Genomic DNA, 26144 nt, shown 5'->3' on the forward strand with positions numbered 1-26144 from the left:
TCTTGAACTGGAAATGCATTGTGCTAGTAAGCACTGTACAATGCATGTACAGTTCCAGTTTCAGACCCTGTGATCTAAATAGAAGACAGAAGGTGACAGGGGGATGTATATTGAAAGAATAAAACAGTATTGGTCAGCATCATTAGCAGCTTGGCTGTATTTTTGTGTTTTAAGGATGGATTTGAAGTTTAATGGGATAGTTTTGTGGTTTTTTTAGAGTGGTCCTCCCAAACTTGAAGGGCAGCATGAGAGGTAGCCCTAAGGTGGTGTTTGAAAATCTGACGTAGGGGCAGTAGATGTTGGTATCATAAGGTCCATGTGATATGGGAGCTGACTTCAGTTCTGGGTGAAAAATGATAGAGAGAGGCTTTGAAAGTGAAAATAAACAGCTGTTGTGCAACTCAGTTGAAGGAGGAAAGCCAGTAGAGGGATGCCTAGAGCGGGGTAAGGATCCAAGTGATAAGCTAGGAATGCTCTGCTCTGTATAGCAGCATTCTGTGTGCATACAAGTGGAGCAAGATTGCATTTGTGAATATGAGAACAAGGATGTGGTAAAAGGCCTCAACAGTAGTTTTAGTTGTCTGGATAGATGGGATACTGTGTTTTAGACATGTAAGATAGATTCTCAAGAAGAATAAAGGCATAGCTGGGATGTGAGGATATAGAGGATTGAGTTTAAGGGGATGGCTAGACATCCAGTTGAGAGAGATTGATGCAGGCTGAGATTTTAGTTGGGAAAGATGGATAGCTCTGGACTGCTGTCCTGGTGATTTTGTAGTTGAATTTGTTTGTGGATGAGACGATCAAGAACTAAGGTGAAGAGGAACAAGAAGGGAACCAAGGATACAGTCTATTGGACCTCTGCAGAAAGCTGGGAGGCTAAAAAGGGTCTTTTGAAGGAATAGGTAGAAAGGGAAAAGGGAACCAAGAAAGGAGAGTAGCACAGAAGCCAAGAAGGAACGATTTCAAGAGTTTCTTTTGTGGCAGGGACTAAATGCTTCAGTGGAGGGACGTTCAAGTGCACATGTTTTTAAAAAAAAAAAATACACACACACGCACACACACAAAATAGATATATTTCGGCCCTTTTTTTTTTTTATTAAACTTCCTTTTAAGGCTGCAGTTTACTTAAGTGTGTCTGTTTAATCTATGAAAATTTTTTTAAATGCTTTCTCCTTTGAAGGATGCGGTGCTTTGGATGGGAGACCCCATCTTACAGGTATTTCTCTCCAGTCTAGCGAAGAGAAGTACAGTTTCAGTAGTTCATCCAACTTTTTTGAGAATTATGTCTAAAAAGAGGGGGAGAAAGATGAGCTTGCCTGGATACAGAAAAAAATTCTAAAAATCAAGTTTTTCTTTTTTAGAGGAAACTGGTGAGATGATTCCCAGCAGCAGTGCTAGTGTATCCAGTGTGCCCCTGCAGTCAAACTTTGAAAACAGCAACAGCAGTGACCTAAACTCCATGCAGATGTCTGAAGATGCTGAAAATGGCGAAAGAGGATCACAGACCTCAGAGGAGACAGGTAAAATAATAACTTTGCTAGTCTTGTTCTGACTTTTATTCTTAAATTTCACAATTCTTTTACGTTAATCAGCAAACTTCCATATTCACATTCTCATTCTTTGTTTCTTTGTTTAAAACCTTCTTTGTGTGGGTGGCACAGCAGAGAAATCGAATGGTGAAAGAAGTGATTCTCCAGGGACAGGGAAAGGTACCCCTGGTTCAACGCGAATGGTCACCAGACTACGAAATCCAGATAGTAAGCTAAGCCAGATGAAAAACCAGCAGGTCGCTGCTGCAGCACATGAAGCAAATAAGTTATTTAAAGAAGGCCGAGAGGTTTGTATTCGTGTTAGGAATTTCTAAAGCACAGGATTATGCTGTTTATGTGAATGTTCCTCTCTGAGCAAAATGAGGACTACTGGCATTGGAAGATGTGAGTGTACCTGAGAGACTCAGGGGTGCTGGAATTATCACATCAAAGGTTGTCTTCCCCATCTCACTTTCTATCTCTCTCTCTTTCACTTTGCTGGTAACTTCTGAATTACTGATGGGTGCAACAGTAAAAGAATAGAGGAGAGCCCCTTCCCTTCATTTAGAAGCTCAGGACAGTGATGGAGTAGGTTGTTATACATGTGTAGACTGCCTACATGCATTTTTGTCCCAGGTTTTGATCAAGTGTGTTAAAATTTCCTTGCTACAGTTCTTAATTTAGTAATAAAGGTTGTATTTATCACATGGGTGGCTGGGCTAAAATTTTTTAATCTAATACTCCCAAAGGCAATCTGTAATCATATTTGTGGTTCACTGGAGATAAATAATGTACCGAGACAGCTTAAGGAGTTGTTCATTATAAATAGGAATGCAATAAAATTATTTAAATGGGTGAATTAATTAAAAATGTTTACTTAATCAGGTTCTTGTGGTCAACACCCAAGGAGAAGTCTCCCGGCTGAATGCCAAGAAAGAAGTTGTGATGAAAGGAAATCTCAACAATTATTTCAAGTTGGGGCAAGAGGGGAAGTACCGTGTGTATCACAATCAGTATGCCACCAATTCATTCGCATTGAACAAACACCAGCATAGAGAAGACCACGACAAGAGACGGCACCTCTCACATAAGTTTTGTCTGACTCCTGCCGGAGAGTTCAAATGGAATGGCTCTGTACATGGGTCCAAGGTTCTTACCATATCCACTTTGAGGCTAACTATCATTCAGCTAGAGAACAACATCCCTGCATCATTCCTTCATCCCAACTGGGCTTCACACAGGTAAAGAAATATTAAATATTTCAGCTTGCACAGTTTTATGTAAGAACATTACTTTGTCATATCACTTGCATAAACAAAGAAGAAATTTGCTTGCATGTTATTACGAAGGAATGACTAAAGCTACTCAGCCTTTTTATGAAGACATCAGCATGTAGTTTACTCAGTCTAATTTAAAAACTTACTGACATACTGCGCACAGGCATTAACCCAGGATATTTTGTATTCTTTCAAATGTAGGTCTAACTGGATTAAGGCTGTCCAAATGTGTAGTAAACCTAGAGAATTTGCACTGGCTCTCGCAATACTGGAGTGTGCAATTAAGCCAGTTGTTATGCTGCCAATCTGGCGGGAGTCCTTGGGGCACACTAGGTAAGAGAATCCTTATGAATGTTAAGCATCAGTACTCTGTTCTGCAGCCACTAGATTCCCTAAAACGATTAAGAATCATGACTGCTTATACACACGCCCCTTAAAAATGAAACGTTCTCTTCTGACACCTGACACTGAAATTCTCTATGGACATTTATGCCTAGTTGAATTATCTTGTTTCAGGAAAAGCCTTTTCTTCAACCAGGTTATTACCTAAGCCTCAGCCTCAAAGTGACATGAATGGGAAGTCCAAGAAAGCAGCAGTGAAGAGAGATGCTTCTCATCTTGTCATAGGAGTGGGACTCATGTTTCTAATACTGAATACTATTTCAATCAGTTGTATTTGCAGTGGTTTAAATACTCACCAAAATGATGTGATAATGAAATACAGATGATTAGATCATTCCTTAACTTAATTTTTTATTGTTAGTTCTAGCCCTCAATTGAAATATTAAAATTTATTCAAAGGGGCAATGTATGCTATTGTTCAAATTATTTAATTTGCTCTCAAACTGTTACATAATATGGAAGTATGCTACCTATTTAATATTTCCCAAATTTCATGTATTAGATTACACAGAATGACAGCAATTGAGAGAGAGGAAAAGGAAAAGGTGAAAAAAAAGGAAAGAAAACAAGAGGAGGAAGAAACAATGCAGCAAGCTACTTGGGTGAAATATACCTTCCCTATCAAACATCAGGTACACTTCTGTTTAGCATTTTGTCTTGGAGTAATGAAAAGCTTTATTTCTGCTTATTTGTCCTTTTTACAATTGAATTTCAGACATAAGATGTTAGTAACCAAATGTCTCCCTTTGTGGCTTGTGCATTGCTCCCTTTAATATCATTGCGAGCCTGTCCAAATATTTAAAGACAGAATTTGGCCTTACATTTTTGGTATTATTTCTGGACCTCAAAACTTGAGGTGGACCAAGTTGACACTTGTATTTATGATACACAACACAACCCTTTTAATATCTAGGTGAATACAGTGTTGTTCTTTGAAAAGAGAAATCTTGAGTTTTAATTAAAAGAAATGTGAAATGAAAAAGATTATGATAGAAATCTATTTATTTTCTCTCAGTTGTGATTTATCGTGGAATTGGGTTGCTGGCTTCTGCTTGTCAGTCTTTCAGGCAAAGGCAGCACTTGTTTTTTATGTTGGACAGACTGACTATTATAGATAGCAATAGACATAGTTTATGGACTAACGGACATAAACAGACTTAGTTATTTCAGAATATGAAAACCGAGGCTGCATAGTTAAGTTTCTTTTAGATCATTGATGTGTGTGTTAAATCTTATTTCAAGACATTTTGCTTTCTTCCTAATATCACATATACATGAAAAAGCTGTGCAAGTGCAAAGTATCCTGTGATCTGGCAGTACTTCCTCCTCTTTAAGCCCATTTCCTTTACAGGTTTTGGTGAACAGCTATATTTTTAAAAAGGATTAATGTTGTAATGTATTTAACAGGTTTGGAAACAAAAAGGAGAAGAATATAGAGTAACAGGCTATGGTGGTTGGAGCTGGATTAGTAAAACACATGTTCATAGATTTGTGCCTAAATTACCCGGAAATACTAATGTCAATTACAGAAAATTACTACCAAGTAAGTGTAAATTTTCTTTGTTTTGAATTAATAGTGCACTATCTGAATTAACTGCCTATTCAGGTCATTTTATCAAAATTATCCTAGCTATGTAGGCTTTATTCTAAATAAACTCCCAGGTAAGGTACATTTTTAGGATTTGATTTTACTGTCTTTCTTTAAATAACCTATTTTCAGTGTCCTGGAATTTAAATTGGCTCAGTTTATCAGATTAGGACAGTTTATAGAATATACATGACTATGGAAAGCACAGCTTAAACTACAGGGGAAACTGTTCTCTGCAGGAGACTTGAGAAAAATGGCTCTCATGCAGTTAGTTGCCTCCAAATTTAAGTTTTACTTGGTTCTGTTGATTAGTCATCTGAAGTTTTATTTAGAATAACAGTTTTCTTGGGAATCTTGAGATTCCTCCTACATTTTAGGGTGGGTGAATTTACAGATACTAAATTATCTTTGGGAGTTTGTAGGGGGGACTTGCTGAACCCACAAAAAATACAGGTTCTCTGCTGTACTTAACTATAGACAGACAATGGACGCTGCCTTTTTAAGTTTTGCACACCTAATTGCTGTAGTAGTTTACTGTTGTCTCAGGAATTTGGTTGATAGCCACTGTGATATCAAGCACAGAGTATCAGTCAATTGGATAATATCCATCTGGGAATTAAAACATACAGACTCAAAGTTTCAGGAAGTAACTAATGAATTTTTGGAGCCCAATCCAAATAACTTTTAGGAAGCCTGGTTTACAGAGGTTTAGTGCTTTTGAGAATTGATTCATTTTTATAAAGTGTTCCGAATCAGTTCCCTAAAGTCACTAGTTACTCTTTAAAATCTGTATCTGAGAGCTTGTCTCTGCTCCCATAGGGCAACTTCCCCCCTTATAGTTTCATAGTTTCTAGGGTCGGAAGGGACCTGAGCAGATCATCTAGTCCGACCCCTGCCATGGCAGGAAAGAGTACTGGGGTCAAACAACCCCAGCAAGATGTTCATCTAACCTCCTCTTAAACACCCCCAGGGTAGGAGCCTGCACCACTTCTCTTGGAAGCTGGTTCCAGACCCTAGCCGCCCTGACCGTGAAGTAGCACCTTCTGATATCTAACCTAAACCTACCCTCTGCCAGCTTGTGACCGTTATTCCTGGTCACTCCTGGCGGTGCTCGGAGGAACAGCGACTCCCCCAATGCCTGCTGATCCCCCCTGACTAGTTTATAACAGGCCACAAGATCCCCCCCCAGCCTTCTCTTTTGGAGGCTGAACAGGTTCAGGTGCCGTAGCCTCTCCCCATAGGGCCTGCCCTGTTGTCCCCTGATCATACGAGTGGCCCTCCTCTGGACCCTCTCCATGCTGTCAACATCCCTCTTGAAATGCGGCGCCCAGAACTGGATGCAGTACTCCAACTGCGGCCTGACCAGTGCTGCACAGAGGGGGAGGGTTCGTCTTTCCTTCCTACTTCCTTCAGCAGGATCAAGAGTTGACTTCACAGCACACTTGTTTTTATGTACATTTAAATTTCTTACTGAATGTATTGTTCAATTGATGGATTCTGTGTTTGCATTTTAACCATGACACTATGGTTAATTTGGTGGAAAGGAGAGCATAAAGGTAAAATTACTCCATGCTTGTAAAACAAGAAGAAAATTATTGCATCACAACAAAATATACATGACTCTGAGCAAGCAGAAATATTTAAAACTTTCTCATTAATTTGTTAATAGCAAAGAATGATGATGTCACCATTGAAAATCGGTGTGAACTGGATAAAAGAAAAAGTACAACAAAAGTAAAAATAGAGACTGATTCTTTGAAAGGCAGAATAAAAGATTCTCAGGATCGACAAGCAAAGGACCAAACAGAAATGAAAACTTCTGCAATCTTGGGGAAAGTCCAACCAAAGGAAGAAAATAAATTGCATGAAGAAAAAGTGAAAATTGATATCAATTCTGAAAACCTAGATCATGCGAAAGACAAAGGTGATATAAATATAGACACTTTTCACATCTGAAAATAGTTCAGCCTTTATATGTGCCATATAAGCTATCCATATATAAAATACAATGTAACACAAGAAATCTTCTGGCCATTCTTTCTAACTTTGAGTTTGTCTGTGGCAAAGGTGTTTGTAAATTCTGTGCCAATCATTTACTAATAGGCAGTCACTTGGGTAGTTTTAATTACTGTCTTTTGTACAACCTGGGTTTTTGCAACGGTGTTGTGACTTATGAAATCTTGATGTTTCTGATTATGCCTTAACACTTAATGAAAAAATGTAAACAGTTGTTGTGATATTGTTTTATTACCAGTAGGTTTTACTGATTCTGATATTTATTGTTCACAGTGGAAAAAGACACTGAGTGTGAAAATGATAAAATCATCAAAGAAGAACCCATGGAAGTGGATGACACAAAACTTGAATCGTCTACAACAAATGAGGATGGTCATTCTAAAGTAGATATAATCAATGTCAGCCAGGGCTTTCATTTAAGGACGTGCTACAAAAGGAAAGTAAAATCATCAAAATTAGATGGACTACTTGAAAGGAGAGTAAAACAGTTTACACTGGAAGAAAAACAGCGCCTAGAAAGAATAAAGTTGGAGGCTAGTGCTAAATCTATAGGCAATATATCTTTAAGCCCACAAAAACCCATAGATGAGCCACAAACAAGTAAATTAAAAGAAGGAAGCCAGACTGACATCTCTGTCCAAGATAGAGTTCATGTTTCAGGTAAGAGCCAAACTGAAGATTCATTTCAGGACTGCTTGCCAACCAGCAGTGTCTCTCATACCAATACCAGCGAGCCAGATCAACTGTCTTTACCTTCCTTGAATAGACTCTCAAAAATAGAAGATGTAGCCTCTGATCACTGCTCTGAGAATCAGAGTGACACTAAAGAAAGTCGTCCTGAGCCTATGGCTGCTGATAAAAGTCAAGGACAAGGAATTCTTAAAGAGAGAATGACTGAGAATCCCCCCATGGATGACTTAAAACAAACAGATACGGAAGAAAAGAACAATTGCGGTATCTTGGAAAACAATGAAAAAACCTCAGAACAAAAACTACCTAATGCAAGAGTGTCTCAGACTGTATGTGAAAACTCCTTACCGTCCACTGAAAGTGGCTGTGAAGGAGATGATACTTTGCCCATTGCTGCAAAAGTACAGCCAGAAGAAAATTCTGCAAAACAAGTCTGTGATCCAGAAAACAACTGCGCCTTGAAAAGCTGTTCTGAATTGGCGTCCCTTCATGAAGATGAGGGAAAAAATATTACTCAGAAAAACACTGAAAGTAAATCTGAAAACAGGGTCCTGTTTAATCGGAAGCAAGTCAGTAAAAGTTTAGAACCATTAAAAACTATGCTACCTTCGGAAGAAACACTTGAAAGTCAGAGTCCGGAGCATATGGATGGAACAGATGTTAGTGACGACTTGGTGAACTCTAAACTTACTGAAGCCAATGGTGAAAAGCAAAGTCAGGAACAGAAACTAGAGGCAAGTACCATAAACAAATGTCTTGATCAGATGAATCTGAAAGGTATTACTGATAAAAAGAATAATAGGAATGGAGAAACAGAGACTCCAGTAGAAAAAGATAAATCAGCAGCTTTTCAGATTAATGGAAAAGACAATGAGATTAAAGTATTGTCAAATGATGGATGTTTAATGAAAGATACCTCTGATACTAAGGCAGGAAGTGATATTGAACCAAAAGTCAATAATATTAGTAAATCCATTCCTGAACACGAAATAAAACCACTGGCTCTTAAAGATTCCTCTGTGAAGCCTTTCATGAATGGTGATATCACTGTACAAGACGCAAATGAAAAAAACAGCTTGGGCACTAGATCATGTTCACAGAGTTCAATGGAGGTAGGTGACGAATCTCCAGGAAATCTTCTGCTTCCAGACAAAGTGCCCAAATGTGTGCAAAATACTGGCGAAAAGCAGCATTCTCCTGAAAGAGCGGGCTTTGACGGTGCTTCATTACCAGCACAGCTTTTCTGTAAAGAAAACAACGTGGGCAATGAGGCAGAATGCATGGAAACTGAAACTCCTGAGGATAAAAATATTGCTCCCTCACCTGTGACTTCTTGTGAAGAATCTAGCTTGAGTAGTGACTTCACCGATCAGAATGGCCTGCAGACATATAACAAAGTTGACAACATCAACGGCGACAATAAAATAAAAACTGTTATTACGGAGGTAACCACCACCACAACATCAACTGTTTCCACAGAATCCAAAACTGTATTTAAAGTAGCAGAGCTGTCACCGTTCAGAGATGATAAGCAAACGGTGGTGTCATCCACGGAAAATTGTGCCATTTCTACTGTAACAACCACAACCACTGTCACTAAGCTAACCTCGCCAATCCCTGACAGCAACGTTGACATCATCTCCGTTCAGGAGCGTAGTAGTAGAACGGTGGTTACAACAACCGTCACTGATTCTTTGACTACACCAGAAGGCACGCTAGTGACTTCCATGACTGTTAGCAAGGAGTATTCCACAAGAGACAAAGTGAAGTTGATGAAATTTTCAAAACCCAAAAAGGCTCGTTCTGGAACTGCCTTACCATCTTACAGAAAATTTGTTACCAAAAGCAGTAAAAAGAGCATATTCGTTTTACCCAACGATGACTTAAAAAAGTTGGCCAGGAAAGGAGGTATTAGGGAGGTTCCCTATTTCAACTACAATGCAAAACCTGCTGTGGATATCTGGCCCTATCCATCCCCAAGACCAACTTTTGGTATCACTTGGAGGTATGTATCTCTAGCTTTTAAAAGAAACTTGAGGTGGGCTGAAGTTGCTCACACAAAGCATTTTTTGTCTTGTATTGTGTATTGTGTTTATACTGGCTTTTATACTGGGGAGTTTTCCACTGAAACAACAAAAGGTGCATGGAGCTCTGTGTAGCTATGGCTTCCTCTGCTGCCTGGTGTTCTGGCAGTAGACATCAGCCACATGGCAGCAGACATCCACCATCACTGCCAGGCCACCAGAGCATGTGCCTAGCAGTATGTCTCTTGTAGCTTTATCCACGTCCACTACAGCCTATATTGCCAGAGTTCAAAGTGAACTCTGTGAGGGCACCAGTTGCTGAATGGGCCGAGGTTGACTAGCTGTTGGGTCTGCATGCTCCTTCCACTGCCTGCTGGGTGGTGGCAGGAGCCTGACTCTGCTCCCTGAGATGGAGTAACGGTCAGCAATGGAGGATTGTGCTGCTGCAAAAGAGCTTTGAGCGTTCCTGCACTCCAAAGTTTGGCCAGCAAAACTGAGCTTAGCAGATAGCGGACAGTTTATTTCTTAATAGGTAGATTAGCCTTCCCACAGCTTTGTGCTGTCATGGCTAAACCGTGCCTAGCAACCAAATTACTTTGCTATCTTTTCTCAGCAAAACGTGGTGCAGTATAGAAATACCCTTAGTTACTTTTTGTTTCTGTGTACATGAGTACTGAACCTCCAGTTTGTAGATCCAAACAAGATTTTAAGAAGTGTCACAGCCTAGCCAGGTTTACTGTAACACAATCATTGTTTGGGCATGTCTGCAGAAAGTAAGAGGTAGGGCAGGGGAAGTAGAAGTAGATTTAATTGCAACTGATTCTGTTTAAAAACAGGTGGAAGTGGAGCCTTGGCTTTATCAATACTTAGTGAACATCTGGAATAATTTAAGTTTGAACAAAATAATTTTGACTGAAGCCCTGCCTACTTTGCTAAAATTACAATGTTTAAACATGGTTGTGGCTCACCTGCATTTGTATAAATTTTCTTTGGTCTATATGCTTATGTTTTGTGGAGAAAGACTGATATGAACATAATAAGGTTCCTTGTTTAGGTGGTGACCTTGTCTGTACTAGATGTGATGCTTAATACAGTAGCAACTAGACTATGCTGGCAATGCCATCAGTTGAAAGTGCAGCAGTGGGAAATGGTAAGGAAAAAGTTCAGCGTACCTAGTTTCTGTGAAGGTTAAAATGTATGTTTATGGCTTGTGGAAGTGTAAGAGGTGATCTGATGCGGTATGGCTATGACCATGCTCAAGTAAGTGTTTTTCATTGGGGTGAATTAGCTTGGGTACCTCTTTCCCCCCCCCAACTTTCTAATCTTCCTGAAATTTGAGAGTGCTATTTTTTTTGTAATACAAGAAAATAAAATCCTTTGTATAGTTGAATCTAAATGAGTCCACATGGTGTATTGTGAATCTTGCTGCTTACGCATAATTTTTCATATTTTTCCAGATGACCACACTAGACGTAAGGCTGGGGTGCCCAACCTTTTTGCACTTGGGGCTGGAAGGATGGTACTCTTGAGTGTCTGTGGGCCAGATCCAGCCCTGATCTGGCTGTGTGGTGGGGTGGGGAGCAAGACATGCGTGTGGCCTGGTCCTGATCCAGCAGTGTGGCAGGGAAGAGGGTATGGCCTGACCCCAGTCTGCCTGCACAGTGGTTGAAGGGAACCTGACCTAGCCTTGATGGGCTCGGAGATTTGGCAGCAGGCAGGAAATGGCATCATTTCTTAGCACTGCTCTCCCATCATTAAATGTCCTGACCTGTGGGGAGCCCCATAGACCAGGTACCATGGCTCCATGAGCTGCATTCGGCCCATGGGCCAGAGGTTGAGCACCCCTGTCTTAAAGGCATGGTCATTCTCCCACTCAAATAGGCAAAAAGTATTTCCATTGCAGGTTCAGTCTTTTAGTCAGAAAATCCTAGTTACTTCTTGGCATGAAAACCATCTACTGTTGTAAAACCTCTAAGTATTAAGAACAGGCTTTGACACTTTATTGGAATCAAAATTATTTTGCATATGTTATACATCATAATTGTTTCTCTAGAGAGGTGAATTACAAAGTCCATTTCTGTGCCTGGGAGGGATTTACATACTCCTGCAGAAAAAGTGTTGCAGTTCGTGGACCTACAGAAATGCAGCTAACTTCTCAGCTACCTTTATGAGAGGTTTCTAATACATGTTCCTCAGTAACCTTCAGGTAAACTCCATCCAGCTGTAGAAGTTACTGTTAATAGCCATTTTTGAATAAATTTAAATCTGGATCCTTCCCAGGCTGTCAGGTGTTGCTTAGGATTCTGTCATACTTGTCCATCCTGTGCTGCTCTTTACCTCTCCTTTCCATCTAAGTCCTGTAAGTTTTCATTCTTAGACATGTTTCAAAGGAAGGCACTTTCAGTTAGTCACTTTCCCATGCTGCTTCAGCTTCCCAATCATTTTGACAAAATCCTCTCCACATCAGTAATGTTTGATCACTCCCAATCTTCTCCGAAGCTGATCATCCTAAAACAAGGTATGTCTGTGCACATATACCCTTTACCAACTTGAGAAGGGAGGCTGCACATGGTTTTTCTCTTTTTTTTTTCTGTCGCATATAAGAATAAACTTGCAGAAACTTTTTTATAAGCAGTAGGTCTTCTGCAGTGTCATTAATGGGTGACAGTGCTTCGCTGCATCCGCTTTCAAAACAGAAAGGTCATATGCATTCTTCTTCAACTTACTTTAATCTTGGTTCGAGTAATGTTAAGTGTTCAGTGTTTCTCCATTTGGAGCATTTAAATGCAAGTCTACTACAGAAATCCTAGAGATGGTCCTATTTAGTTTACTGATGAAAAAGTGGAAAGCTTTATTTTGGGTTTTCCTAATCGCAACCTGGTAGGATGTCTGATAAAAATACTTCCTATTTGGTTACACTTCAGAATGTTAAAACTTGCATCTCTTCCACATGCCTTTTGGCAGGTGATGGGAATGTGAGGATTCAATCTGTGAACAATGCCACAAAAGTTAGGGGTGCTTGATACAGAAGTTTGTCTCATTGTGTGGTAAAGTATGTGTGGGCTCTCCGGACGCATAGCTTTGATTTACTTGTTGAATTCAGTAAACAGCTTCCTGAAGGTCAACAGTAGTATGCAGGCAAAACAGTTTTGCAGGCACAGAATGAATTACAAATGCCCATGCTTCTATTCTGAGAAGGTAAAATGGAGAAAACTGCAGAGACTGGTTTGGGTAAAAATTCAAGTTTTGCATTCTCATTTTAGAACATAACTGATATCCTGTGATTTTTTTTTTTTCCTTCTTCTTTGTGGCTTGTTCTAGATATCGACTTCAAACTGTAAAATCTTTGGCTGGAGTGAGCCTTATGTTGAGGTTACTGTGGGCCAGCTTACGGTGGGATGATATGGCTGCCAAAGCTCCACCTGGCGGAGGAACTACACGTACAGGTAGACTTGCTTTCAGTTTTTGGCTTGCTCGGTTACAGTTCACCTTGCCAGACTCGGAATGCCAGTGGTATCTTCAGTTATCTTTAATGTGCTGAAAATTAAACCAAATAGCAACCGGTGTATACCAGTTGTTGTTTGACCAGCTTGGCTTGAATTGATTTACCAATCTTATTTCCTGTTTAGGTTATTATGAAAATCTAACCAAGGCTTGCTTCTAAATTCATAGCTTATAATTACCATCTTTGCTCCAGAAAAAAATCTCCTCTGCCCTGGACAAGATCCTGGCTGCACGGAAGTCAGCAATACCTTGATTTTGCCCCTCTTTTTGATGATGGTATTGCATTACAGGGGTGGAGCCAAGTCATCTTCTGCATTCAAGATTGGTCCATGTTCGAATCATGGTTGATCTGTTTTGATAATGGCACCTCCAGTCTTTGGCTGACTTGAATCTGGTTTTTGGTTAGCGAGAGTTGATCACAACACTGAGAGACTAATGTTAGCTGCTTAGCCCTTATTTGCTTAGTCTAAAGCAATTGCGATGATCCTTGATTTGTTCTTTGTGCCTCTCATTTTCAAATCACTGCTTTTTTGTCCTTGCCTGATTTCTGTACATAAAAGTCAGGAGTCATGTGCTCATATGCCTTGATATCATTTCAAGGAAAAACCATAGAATCATAGGAAGCTAGGGTTGGGAGGGACCTCAGGAGGTCAGCTAGTTCAGCCAGCTGCTCAAAGCAAGACCGTCCGCACCTAGACCATCCCAGCCACAATCCAGACGCAAAAACCAAAGCTTGTGTGTACAGACACTTAAAACAGCAGTGTCGCAAGTAATTGTTTTAGGGTTGCCTGCAATTCATAGCAGATAAAATTTATTTTTTCTACTATTTCCTTTAAGTTTCTGTTTCTGATAGAGTCTCTTGATCATTTTTATTATTAATAATGATTTTGGCACTAAATTATTGTAGAAACATCTGAAACCGAAATTACAACTACAGAAATAATTAAGCGGAGAGATGTTGGCCCATATGGAATTCGTTCAGAGTACTGTATCAGAAAAATAATTTGCCCTATTGGTGTACCAGAAGCTCCAAAAGGTACGTTTGTAAATCTTTGCTTACTATATTTTTTCCAGAAACAGCCACAGTCTGTTGTCTTAATCCAGGCCATCAAAAGAGAGGCTAGTATTCCATAGCATGATATGAAGTGTTCACTTTGTCTGATTGTGCTGAAACAAATTAATCTAGATTTTTGTTAAATTTGTTATTGAAAGGTAAAAGATGTATAAGTAAGTCTTTATTATAAGCAGGACATACTAACTTTATTAAAAAGCATAACAACTTTGAACTTCGCTACATATCTAACCCACCATATGATATTATAAGGTATTTAACTTTGAATCAAGGATGGAAAAATGCATGCAAGCATATTTTTATCTATATATCTACATTCCTTGAATTTTCAATACCTGTATGTTTTCATTCAACACAAAACAAACATGCCCATTCAGATCTTTATCACTAGACATAAGCATAGTTTCATCTTGATTCTATAAAATGTAATAGTCTTGCAAAGTCCCCTTTTCTGTTAGTTTAAAATAGCTCCTAGACTTTTCTTGCTTATTATAGATGCCCTGTCTTTAGTGATATTTCAAAGAACTTCGCTAAATAGTTAAGGATACGTTTTTCAAAAGTTTTCAGCTGCCTGGAGTCGGTGGGAGTTTTGCCGCTTAGAACATCTTACCTTAATTGGCTTCTGTTTGTAAGAACCTGCTTTTTTTTTTTAAAAAAGGCAATGCATTCTAATTTTTCATTTGCGCTTTATTTCATGGTTGAGCTTAATACGTGGGGGGGTTTTGCCTTCTTTTCCTAAAGAAACTCCAACACCTCAGAGGAAGGGCCTTCGATCAAGTGCACTAAGGCCAAAGAGGCCAGAAACACCAAAGCAAACAGGCCCTGTTATAATTGAAACGTGGGTAGCGGAGGAAGAATTGGAATTATGGGAAATCAGGGCATTTGCTGAAAGGTAAACTAAAAGAAATGAAGGATTGCAATTTGTGTGCAGTATGAATTATGAGATGAATGTGTTTTGTTTCTTGGCAGCTGCCTTGAACTTACTATTTTCTGTGTCCTTTTGTAAAGGATCCGTGAACTAAAAGTTGCAAAAGCAAAGTATTTCTGGTGGCAGAAATTAAAGTATTATGTAGGTTGATAGGTTTGCCTGGATCAGTTTTATGGTAACGTAGCATGTAACAACTAGGCAAACTGCCTCTGACTGATTTAGGAAGCAGCAAATATTGTGTGCTAAGAGAACCACATTAGTAACTGAAACTGTAAATGCGTTCTATCATTCTGTGGTTTGAATGCGGTGTGTGAATGTCCATTGAACAAAGTCCCGAAGTATATACCCATGAAAGGACCACATGGAAGAAGAGTTAACAGCACCTAGATTCTATTAGAATGTATCCTGCTTTGCACTGTTGGTGAACGGTGATTGCTCTAGCTTCAAAACTGATAGACCCGATCTTTATTAATAGTTTCTTTGTAAGGTGTTCTAGTCTTTCACTTCAGAATATTTCAAAGAGCTCACCCTATTTAGTCAACCTGGCTAAAATGAAAGCCCATAGGGGTTTTATTTTCTGTGCGTGCAATAGTAATTTTTTCTCTCTGTGTATCTCCTGGCAGGGTGGAAAAAGAAAAGGCACAGGCAGTTGAACAGCAGGCTAAGGTTAGTGAACAGAAGAAGGCCGAGGAATTCAAGGCCCAAATGGAGGCTCAGCTAAAACAACAGCGGTTGGCTGCCCAGCAGGTGGGGGAGCCATTAGTAGTCCCACCTGTCAACAAGTTTGCATTGTTAGTCTGCATACATTCAAATACAGGGAATCATGTCCCTGTTTCATACAGTTTTTCAAGTATAATTATGATTGTTTTCTGGTCTCCATGTGAACTCAACCTTCTGAAAAGACTTCATTGACATATTAAACCTTAACACTTGCTACATTTAGTACATTCAGTATTCTTATGTAACCCTCTACATCATAACTTGTTTATAATTGCCTTCCTAGTTCCTATACCAAATGTAGATAATCTCCAAAAAGATGGTTTCCTTCCCTTCTGAAAGAAGGGTATGAAATGGTAGCTGCCAGGGGAGACCTGTCTGATGGAAAATAACGATAGCTCACAACTGACTATAATGGATTTGACTTTATTCCCAAGATAAAATGGAGCAAAAGCTGGGCGTTTGTTTTGTGGAGGCTTAAGTTTTAACCTACTAATTACAAAACTTAGAATTCCAGGATCTGGTCAAACGTTCATATTTTGCTTCCTTAATATATTAGAGAGAACTGTCCAACTCTTCTAGATTCATTTTTCCTTTTTGTCTTCCCTACCCATGGTGCACTTCTCATTGTTAGTGTTTAATATCATAGTTACACTTTTTAGAATACTCTAAGCACAAAACAGAATACCAGTCACTTAATCAATCTGTAAACATTTGTTACTTTGTTTTCTAATAGTCTCTGCTGTTGCTGTTTTTCAGTTATAGGTAACAAGAAAAAGAAAAAATGCTGGAATGTGGACAGTTTTACCCATTTTTGGTGCAGTCTTGTCAAGATTCAAATAGCTAAATGCTTGGCATGAAAAATCTCTGCAAAATGTTGAAAAAGTGTCAGAGTGTAGTTGGCATTATTAAGTTAATTATTTCTCTCTCAAATAAAAAGCAATGAGAACTGTCACAGGGACAGAAGGCCTACCACTTGTTAAGATTGTTGAACCTGGTGGGCTAAAAATTGGCTTACAGTCAGAAGAACATGTTAGATCTTGGTATTTTGATTAAGCTTCATCAGCATAAATTAGAATGGTAATTTCTTGGCTTTCTTATATTTTGCGTCCACTGGCAAGATACAGCTGCCATTAAAATTAAACTTAAGGATGCCAGTAGTAATTAAAAATTGAGCCTTGTAGTAGTAGGTTTGCAACTCTCTCTGATGCACATGCATGTGTCCATTATGAAAGTAGGTATTTCAAAGACTTGTGTGTTGAGAAATCTTTTTTACCTTTTAGATGTTTCAGATTACTCATCTGAGAATACTGAATTTAATTTTATTTTAAATAAACATGCTGGATTGTGTTGTAAAATGCTACAAAAGTAATATTTTGTGCTGTTATATCACAATGGAAATCATTGATCTACAAACAGGGAGGTACTTGGGCAAATTCAATACTACATTTGTACATTAGTAATAGTAGTTTGCTAGCAATCTGTAATATTTTCTACTTCAGTAATCTCTAATTTAATTTCTAGAAACTTCTAGCCAGCCTCATCTTTACGTAGGAAAAAAAAAACTTTTCTTTTTTACTTTTCTTGCAGAATGTGCTAATTTTAAATGTACTTTTATTGAGTTTTTCTTTTAACTTCTGTAGAAACGACTGGAGCAACAAAAGCAATTACCCACAGGAGGTGCAGCCACTACAGTCACTACAGCTAGCAGCACTGCAACCACTGTCTCTGCTCCACAGAAGGTTATGGTAGGCCCATTAACAGGCCCAGTTCCCACTGGAACCAAAGTTGTGCTTACTACTAAAGTGGGTTCTCCAGCTACAGTAACATTCCAGCAGAGCAAAAACTTCCATCAGACTTTTGCTACTTGGGTTAAACAAGGCCAGTCTTCATCAGGTAAATTATTCGCTTTTCTTTCGTTCAGAGACTGCTCGTACTCCAAATGGCTAGAAAGTGTTTGTTGGCTTGTTTGTTTCTGACCTGTGCCAACGTTCGCATTAACTTACAATGAAGAGTTCTCTGTATGAATTCACTGTTACAGTGAACCTTTAAACAAATATGGGAGTAAAATGATGTGGCATATTCAAAAGTGGCTCTATAATAATTCAGTAGCTTTTTCTTTAAGAAATAATCATATTCACTACTAAAAACAATTATCTGATTTGAAACTTAACTGTTTCGTGTACTTTAATAGCTACCAGCACTCCTGCCACATCAGCCACAACCATTGCCAGCACAGGACAGACGTTCCAGATCTCAGGCAGTCCAGTAACTATGGCAGGCAAAGTGATAACAAAGCTTCCACTTCCTGCAAATAGCAAGATTGTTGCTGTCAATGTGCCATCAACTCAAGGAGGTAGGGGAAGAAAATAGACTTGGCATGCATCTTCCAACTTGCTAAATTGATATGGCATTGACATTTTTTTGATGTAAAATAAAACGTTACGTTTCTGAATTAAATGGGGGGATAAGTTTCTGGAGTGTTTCCTTTGCTGTCCCTCAAAATGATCAGAGTTGTTTTTTTTAGGGACAAAAATGTAGGTTTCTTCCCATAAATTTCATTTAGAAGCTCTGATTATTTTTTTTAAAAGAACCTAAATCAGAAGGTCTTTCAAGAACCTAATTCTAAACCAGACATCAAAAAAGCATTCATCAAAATTTTGCAAAAGTGTTGTAACAGCATTGTTGTAACTAGCTATTTAATAACTAATTGTTGTGAGGGTCCTCGGTATGACCGTAAACTGCATCCAACTGGAAGGCCTGGTGGCAACGTGGTGGGGCTATCGTGGCAGGGAGCTCCTATAAAATGCTACAACTTTGCAACCTCCAGAGTAAGGTGAGTATAGGGTGCCTCACCCCCAGCCCCTACTGCCTTGTTGGGTACTCCTTGGTTGGAGAAAGGCTGGGGACATCATCCTGACAGAAGTGCTTCCTCACTGAGGCATTAGACTGTCAGCAGCAGTTCTCATCTGTTACTGTCTGGCAGAAGCTACAACCATTGAGGCACAGAATATCTGGACTCAATCTGGCCTTTGGATTCTATCTCAGTGATCTAAAGGCGGGATGGTAGGTCTTGGGCAGCCTCCACTCCTTCGTACTGTTGCCTAGGTGTATGCATCAAAGGTCTTGGTGACTAGACCTCTTAGGCATACACCATGATCTAGAGGATTGACAGTTGCCTATACATGTTGACAGTTGTAAATAGTTGTACCTCAAAAACCTGCTGTTCTCAGTTTTAGTGATGGGCTGAGTAGTGTTGGTTCCCTTTTATTCCTTTGCCTTGGGAAAGAGGACTTAATATTTTGAGATGACAGGTTTCATATCCCTTATTAAACATACCTGATCCTCTGTTCATTTTGCTTCATCTATGAAGAAACTGCTAGCTTTGAGTGAGTAGAACTTTCTTGTGAGCATAGAGCGCTCTTACCCATGATCTGCAATTCAGATGGCCAGAGAGCTGGTCCTTTAGGCTATTTATATGCAGGAAAGACTAGACTAATACCTAATATTTGTGTAAGAACAACATTTGTGGCACCATATTGCACAGTAGCTTCTCTGTAAAGGTCAGTGTTGGAGGGTCATGCCTCTGAAATTTTCTTTCTTCAAATGTTTAAAGTACTTGTCAGTGCCCTGACAAGATAAAGGGATTTGTATTTCCCAAAAGTGGTGAAGCTTCTTCCTTGTAGAACATGAAATTTTTGCCAAGAGATTTGTGGGCCTGTCTGTCAAGGTGTGTTCTAAAAACTAGAAGGCTTACTGAATTTCAGCGTTAGCATATTATTGTGACGGACAGCTCTCATATTAATGGATTCTTACCTTTTTCTTTTATTAGGTATGGTTCAAGTTCAGCAAAAGGTGTTGGGTATCATTCCATCGACTACAGGTGCAAATCAGCAAACGTTTACTTCATTCCAGCCAAGGACAGCAACTGTAACTATTCGGCCAAATACTACAGGGACAGTAGGAACAACAACAACTTCACAAGTAATGTCTTTCTGTTTCTTACAAGGGCTATTGTATGAATACATTGCATCTTATGAGAGCATATCTGCAAACAAAATTATCTTCTATATATTTTTAATCCAAGGGATGACTATATCAGTTTCTTTCTCTTTTGAGAAATATTTCTCATTTTTTGTATGATCATAGACGCTTATGGCATTGAAGATTTCTGGGCTGTGTATTAGAAACTAAACTGGATTAGGTAAAAGCTGTGATAGTTATTCAACATACTGCAGGTGTGATAGAATGTTGGGATATTAAAATAGGCTTTTAATGAGGTAAATGAATGCTTAATTTTTTTTTCATATAAACATTTAAGTTGTATACACCAGTGGTGTGGAACTTGCCTTGTGCCCTGGGCTAAATCCAAACCATGGAGCTCCTTGTGAGCCAGATCCAGCCCAGGGCACAGTGACAGGTCCAGCTCTGGGATGGGGGACACAGCACAACTTCAGCTCCTACTCCCAGCTCAGCTCTGGCACAGAGCACACAGTGGTGGGACCAGCAGCCAAGGAGCTGGCACCATGGCAGAGGTAATGAGCAAGAAGCAGCTGGAGAACAGCTGAGGTTGTATCAGCTCTCACTTGCCTCTCACCATGTCCTCCAGAGCTCAAGAGTTCCAGATTCTCAGCAGAGCATGTCTCCCAACTTCCAGTGACTCGCCAATAATCCAGCAAGCCGGACAGAATGGCTCTGCAGGCCAGATTTGGCTTACAGGCTGTATATTTGACACCCTGATGTGCACAATACATGTTTAATGCAGCCTGAAAAAAGGCACAATGTTTTTACTCTAGGGTAATAACTAACCCTGGGACAGGGTGGAATCTGTATTGCCTTAAATCTTAAAATCAAGATAAGAGATCTTTCCAAAAGAGAGACTATCTGTAATAGAGGTTTCATGTTTAATGTAGAAACAATGGAGTCATGTTTTCTGACCTGTGCTATGCTTGGTCAGACCAGACTGTCATACTGGTGCCTTCTGGTCTTGATATCTATTCATCTGACTCCTGGATTCAGTATCCCCTTGCTGGTTGCTGATCTAAAGAGGAGGCTTAACTTGTATTCAGGTTTCACCAGCCTGCCAGCCTTTTTCAAAAACAATACTAACACATCTGGAAGGAGCTCTTCGTAGGGATTTTTTTTATTTGCTTTTTAAAATTTCAGGCTGGTCTCTGCAGTAACACCTTATGGGAAATAGTTTTAATGGGGAAACTCAACACACATCTTCAGAACATAGAGTCCTGTTAGGAAGAGAGTGATTATGGCAGAGTTTTTTGGTGAGCTTTAAGGCATGCAAGAAGTAAATGGTTGAACCTACCTTTTTATTCTTACACTTCTCATTATTTTAAGGAATGTAAGGTTTAGCAGGCAAGTCTTTTTTTTTTTTTTTTTTTTTTTTTTTAAACACTTGAATAAATGTTCTCCATTTGTTGCTTCTAGGTAATGCCAGGGACACCGCTCCGTCCTGGTATGACAGTAATAAGGGCACCACTTCAGCAGTCAACATTAGGGAAGACCATCATTCGAACACCACTAGTGGTGCAGCAAGGTATTCTTCCAGCCAGTAGGTTAATTTTAATATTACAACTTCCAGTGTGTGAAACCCATGGTTTGTTCCTCCATAAACATTTTCTATCATTCACCCCAATTCCAAAATTTCTCCCTATTTAGAACTTGGTATTTGGCAGGTACTGTTTAGATACGGATGTTTTTTAAACAGCTTGAGATCAATTATCAATTTTATTGGTGTTACTGAGTGACATTCTTACTGATGTGTTTAATAGCTCAAATCTTTCATCTGAGAGGATACAAAGAATGGGGTTTCAGAGTCTGATTTTATTAAAATACTCAATGTTTAAAATTGAGTAGTTAAAATACAAAATTATGATGGCCACTTGGATAAGAAGGTTTGACTTAATTACTCCTTGAAAAAAACATCACATTGAACATTTTTCAGATTCATATTTTTTAGTCAGTTTCACAAGGAAGCGAGTTATGGTAGATGTTCCCTTGCAAACTGGAATGCCTGCTTGGCTTGTTTCATACCCCACTACTACAAGAAGTTGAGGTTTAGTGTGCTATAATTAAAAAAAAAAAAAAAAAAAAGTTGGAACATAAATATTTTTAACATCACATATTTGCTCTTGTAGGTCAGACTCAACAGGTGGTGACTCAGATAATCAGAGGTCAGCCTGTGTCAACTGCAGTATCTAGTACCAGCACAGCTTCTTCCAGTTCTGGACAAAAGACTGTAACAGCTCCTGGAACACCTCCACAGCCAATACAGCCCCAAACCTCAACTCCCCAAACCCCTCGTCCCCAGCAGGGGCAAGTGAAACTTACCATGGCCCAGCTTACACAGCTAACGCAAGGACAGGTGAACCATTTTTTACAGCTTCCAAATATAAAGCTATGCCAATAGTGTTACCTCTTGCTTTCAGTGGTACAGTGTGCTTCTATTAGAAGTCAGTGCTCTAATAGCCATTAACTAAACATAGGGTTTCTTTTCAGTTGAAGAAAATTCATGTAAGCACACCATCCAGTTTGTTTATAGTAAAGATCTTGAGAAATTGTCTGGTATCCAAGGACTATTTAAATCAGTAGAATTCTCCAATGCTGAGTCTGGTTATAAACAGACCTCAAATCATACTGTTTGCTAGTATCTGACAGGCAGCTGAGACTCTTTTTTAAGTGAAGAATTATCTCCTGCACTGATGGTGGGATTTCTAAGATTGATTTTTGGGTTGGGGGTGGTTAATAAGATGCCCAAAGTTACATTCAACTGTGGTCCTTCTGTTAAAGGTTTTAGCCAGACTCGATGGACAGAAGTTTAACTGTCATTGACACTGATCTAGTTTAGTATTCAGCTGAAAATAGGTACAACTGATACGAACCTCTAAGACATGATACATTGCTCCTTTATGGGCAATTCAGGTGATTTTCTGACTTGAAATTCTTGAAATGCCACTGGAATGCTAGGATGTTTTAGTTGGTGCTTTGTTATGCAATATGGAACTCATGCATCAGAGATGTGATTTGTGACGTTGTTGTTCTAGTGTCAGGAGAGCTTGGGTCTCCCAGTTCACAGGCTTATCCCACTGGGGCATTAATAACTTTTTTTTTTCCCCCCCCTAGGGTGGCAGTCAAGGGTTGACTGTGGTAATTCAGGGACAGGGACAAACTACTGGTCAGTTACAGCTGATCCCTCAGGGAATGACTGTAATACCGGGTCCAGGGCAACAGCTAATGCAAGCAGCTATGCCAAACGGTACAATTCAAAGGTTTCTTTTCACCCCGCTACCAGCAGCAGCTACTACAGCCAGCACTACTACTACAACAGTTTCCACTTCAACATCAGGTAGGATTTTTTTGGGTTCAACATAAAGCACTGGTTTTAAGTCGAAGTAATTTTACATAGTTGGCAGCTAATGTCTTTTATTAAGTTAAGTTAAAGATCATTTTGTAGGCTGAGAAATCATATGCTAAAGCTCTGGATGAAGCAGTGTACCTCTGTTAAGCCATTAGGAGGAAAACTGCTTTGTCAGCTGCAGAAAGCCTAATATTTCAAATTAACATGGCCCTTGGAATGAACAGAATACTTTCTTTATCTTTCATAGCTACAGGGGAACAGAAACAAGCCTCGCAAGCTCAGGCACAACCACCACCAGTCCTGCCTCCAATTCAGCCCCAGTCTCAGAATCAACTGCAGACCCAGCTGCAGGCACAGACACAGTGTGTTCAGCCTCAGCCCCCAGCCCAGCCACAGACTGCACAGACCGGAGTTCAGCCTGAAGTTCAGACACAGCCTGAATCTCAGACTCCAACATCCATTCAGTCTCCAGACACATCAGAAGCACAGCCTGTCATGACACAGTCAGCTAAATCACCAGTCACCGTTCATTCTCCTACACAGACCCAGGTTCCAGGGCAGTCTCAACTTCAAGTCCAGAGTCAGCCACAGACAGTCATTCAAGCCCAGCCCCAGCTCCAGGCTCTGCAGCAAGCCCCAGTGCAGACTACATCCCAACAGCCGATTCAGATGCAGCCCCATACTTCTATACAGATTCAAGCTCAGCTGCAACAACAACCCCAATCCCAGGTTCAGACTTCAGTCCAGACCCTTCCAACTACACAAAGTTTAAGCCAAGTTACTGTACAGTCTCCATCTCGTCCCCAGCTGCAGATTCAGCAGCCTCCAACCAAGGTTATTACTGTACCTCAGCTTCAGCAACAAGTCCAGGTTCTTTCTCAACTTCAGTCTCATGTTGTGGCTCAGATACAGGCCCAGCAGGGCAGTGTTCCTCAGCAAATCAAGCTTCAGCTACCTATTCAAATTCAGCAGACAAGCCCTGTACAGGCTCACCAAATTCAGAATGTGGTAACGGTTCAAGCAGCTAGTGTTCAAGAGCAGCTGCAGAGGGTTCAGCAGCTCAGGGAGCAACAGCAGAAGAAAAAGCAGATAGAAATTAAACGTGAACACACCCTTCAAGCTTCTAATCAAAGTGACATTATCCAGAAACAGGTAAAGTTCTCCGAAATAAAGGAATGCCTTAAATTAAGTAACCTCATGCCGTTAATCAGGTTGATAAGTTGTGAACTGAATTGTCTCTGATTTTTCTCCCTTTCTAAATGATACTGCAAAATGATTGGGTTTTGCCATTATAATGATCTAAGCTAGTTCAGCCCATTAAGAGAAGTCTGCAGTGCTTACAGCTTTTTGACACTTTGTCTTAATTTATTGTAATTGATTATTAGGAAAATATTCTCAGTGTTAGTCCAGAGAGGTAGTTAGCTGTGTTAGTCTGAAGTCGCACAAAAGGCAAAGCAGGGTGGCACCAAAGAGTAGCAAATTCAGAAGCATAAGCTGCTGCCTACAAAAGCTTTATGCCTCTCTGAACAAGTTAGTTTCTAAGGTGTCATCCTGCCCCAGTGTTAGTCCAGAGGAGACAGGTTGTATATGCAAGGGCAAATGCTTGGTGCGCTTGTACAGTAGTTTTGTTGACCGCTGAGGAATGAACACTAGAAGATGTGTATTAGGTATAATACAAAAGAAAGACAAAAAACAAGAAAAAATGTGGAGTCTTTTGTATAATATCTTGTGATCAGAACTGACTTCAGTTAATTAACTCCTGTTTTAGAATATTATTAAAGCCATTAGAGCCATAGTTTTCAGCCTGTAGTCCACAGAGCCCTGGGAGTCTGCAAACTGTCTAAGGGGTCTGCAGAAGATGACTATGATCAATCAGAAGTATGTGATTAACCACACTTGCGGTTCAAGGGGGTCGGTACCTTGATTTGAAACTTCCAAAGGGGTCTTCACCTCTGTTAAAAGTTTTTTAAGGATCCACAAATGAAAAAAGGTTGAAAAGCATTAGTTTAGAGCCTAATTGTATTTTTGAATTCCAAGAAAAAGTTGTGGAAGTAAGCATTCCGCTGCCATATGGCTGAAGTCCTGTGGTACAGCAAAGAGCAGCAGACTAAAAGTAAAGCTGACTGAACTTTCATTGTCCAGAAATAGTAAAATTAAATTGAATTTCCCAGTTCTAATTTGAAACCCCTAATTTAGTGTAAATATAGGACTTACAAAATTAGACAAGTAAGTAAGTGTACCATTTTTTTCCCCAAGTGCTGTCAGCGGCACTAGCTAAAGTTTTCAAGTTTTTTGTTTTGGGTTTTGTGTTGTCCTCAAGGTGGTGATGAAACACAATGCTGTGATAGAGCACTTGAAGCAGAAAAAGACTCTGACCCCTGCAGAACGAGAGGAAAATCAAAGGTAGGCGCACAATGCATTGTTAGCTATGGAGCCTTTTTTTCCATGGGACCCTCAAAACTTTTCTGTTGAGCAAAATGAGCCTTTCATATAGAGGAGCCTGGTTATTTGAGATTTTTCTATTTGAATATGGATTTCAAATGATATACAAATAGTTGTTGACAAATCCATAATTTAGAAATAACGTTCCTAATAAATGAGCATTTGGATTCCACTGTGGTCAAATTTACGTTGATTTGTTTCTACTTTATTAACTCAAAATAAATAACTAGCTTTGAGGATCTCAAAAGGGAAATGGAAACATTGTTCTATTATAGCTATGCCTGTGTTTCATTTTTGTTTAGGGCCTCCTTTGTTATGGTTTCTTAATTTCATTCCCTTTTTTTGCCTGGAGCTTGTCTTCTGTTTTAATATTTTACCTCCCAGTCAGTAGACCAAAGTAGTGAGAAATGAAGATATTGTTATTCCATAGACTGGTGGGGGTTTCATGCTTACCCCTGGCAAATGCATATTTGGAGCATTCATGTCATGTGTTCTCCCATGGCCCTTTTGACTCTCTTTACCCATCTAGTTAGTTCACTAAATAATCACAGGTATCCAGTCATTTTGTGAATAGAACTAC

At 39.6% G+C, this 26144-nt stretch overlaps 1 protein-coding gene and 1 long non-coding RNA gene across 2 annotated transcripts in view; one reads left to right on the plus strand and one right to left on the minus strand.

The window, feature by feature from the left end:
• Window positions 1–26144, plus strand: part of BPTF (bromodomain PHD finger transcription factor) — a gene marked incomplete at its 5' end in the record, with an annotated part of 82294 nt that overhangs the window by 37527 nt on the left and 18623 nt on the right. Inside the window, 20 exons of the mRNA XM_019542368.1 lie at window positions 1365–1523; window positions 1665–1840; window positions 2418–2773; window positions 3011–3142; window positions 3714–3843; window positions 4619–4754; window positions 6469–6723; window positions 7089–9510; window positions 12851–12975; window positions 13941–14069; window positions 14847–14997; window positions 15657–15780; window positions 17394–17646; window positions 17945–18106; window positions 19583–19734; window positions 21193–21316; window positions 21903–22129; window positions 22888–23110; window positions 23370–24274; window positions 25443–25525. Of these exons, the coding sequence (XP_019397913.1) occupies window positions 1365–1523; window positions 1665–1840; window positions 2418–2773; window positions 3011–3142; window positions 3714–3843; window positions 4619–4754; window positions 6469–6723; window positions 7089–9510; window positions 12851–12975; window positions 13941–14069; window positions 14847–14997; window positions 15657–15780; window positions 17394–17646; window positions 17945–18106; window positions 19583–19734; window positions 21193–21316; window positions 21903–22129; window positions 22888–23110; window positions 23370–24274; window positions 25443–25525 (6424 nt within the window). The remainder of the gene's footprint in view (window positions 1–1364; window positions 1524–1664; window positions 1841–2417; window positions 2774–3010; window positions 3143–3713; window positions 3844–4618; window positions 4755–6468; window positions 6724–7088; window positions 9511–12850; window positions 12976–13940; window positions 14070–14846; window positions 14998–15656; window positions 15781–17393; window positions 17647–17944; window positions 18107–19582; window positions 19735–21192; window positions 21317–21902; window positions 22130–22887; window positions 23111–23369; window positions 24275–25442; window positions 25526–26144) is intronic.
• Window positions 18326–19575, minus strand: LOC109314966. Its single transcript, XR_002102399.1, has 2 exons — window positions 19045–19575; window positions 18326–19014 (listed from the first exon to the last, which is right to left on the minus strand). It is a non-coding gene; the product is annotated as an uncharacterized LOC109314966 (long non-coding RNA).

This window comes from Crocodylus porosus, unplaced genomic scaffold (assembly GCF_001723895.1).
Source record: "Crocodylus porosus isolate Cpor-Errol unplaced genomic scaffold, CroPor_comp1, whole genome shotgun sequence".
Lineage (NCBI taxonomy): Eukaryota > Metazoa > Chordata > Crocodylia > Crocodylidae > Crocodylus > Crocodylus porosus.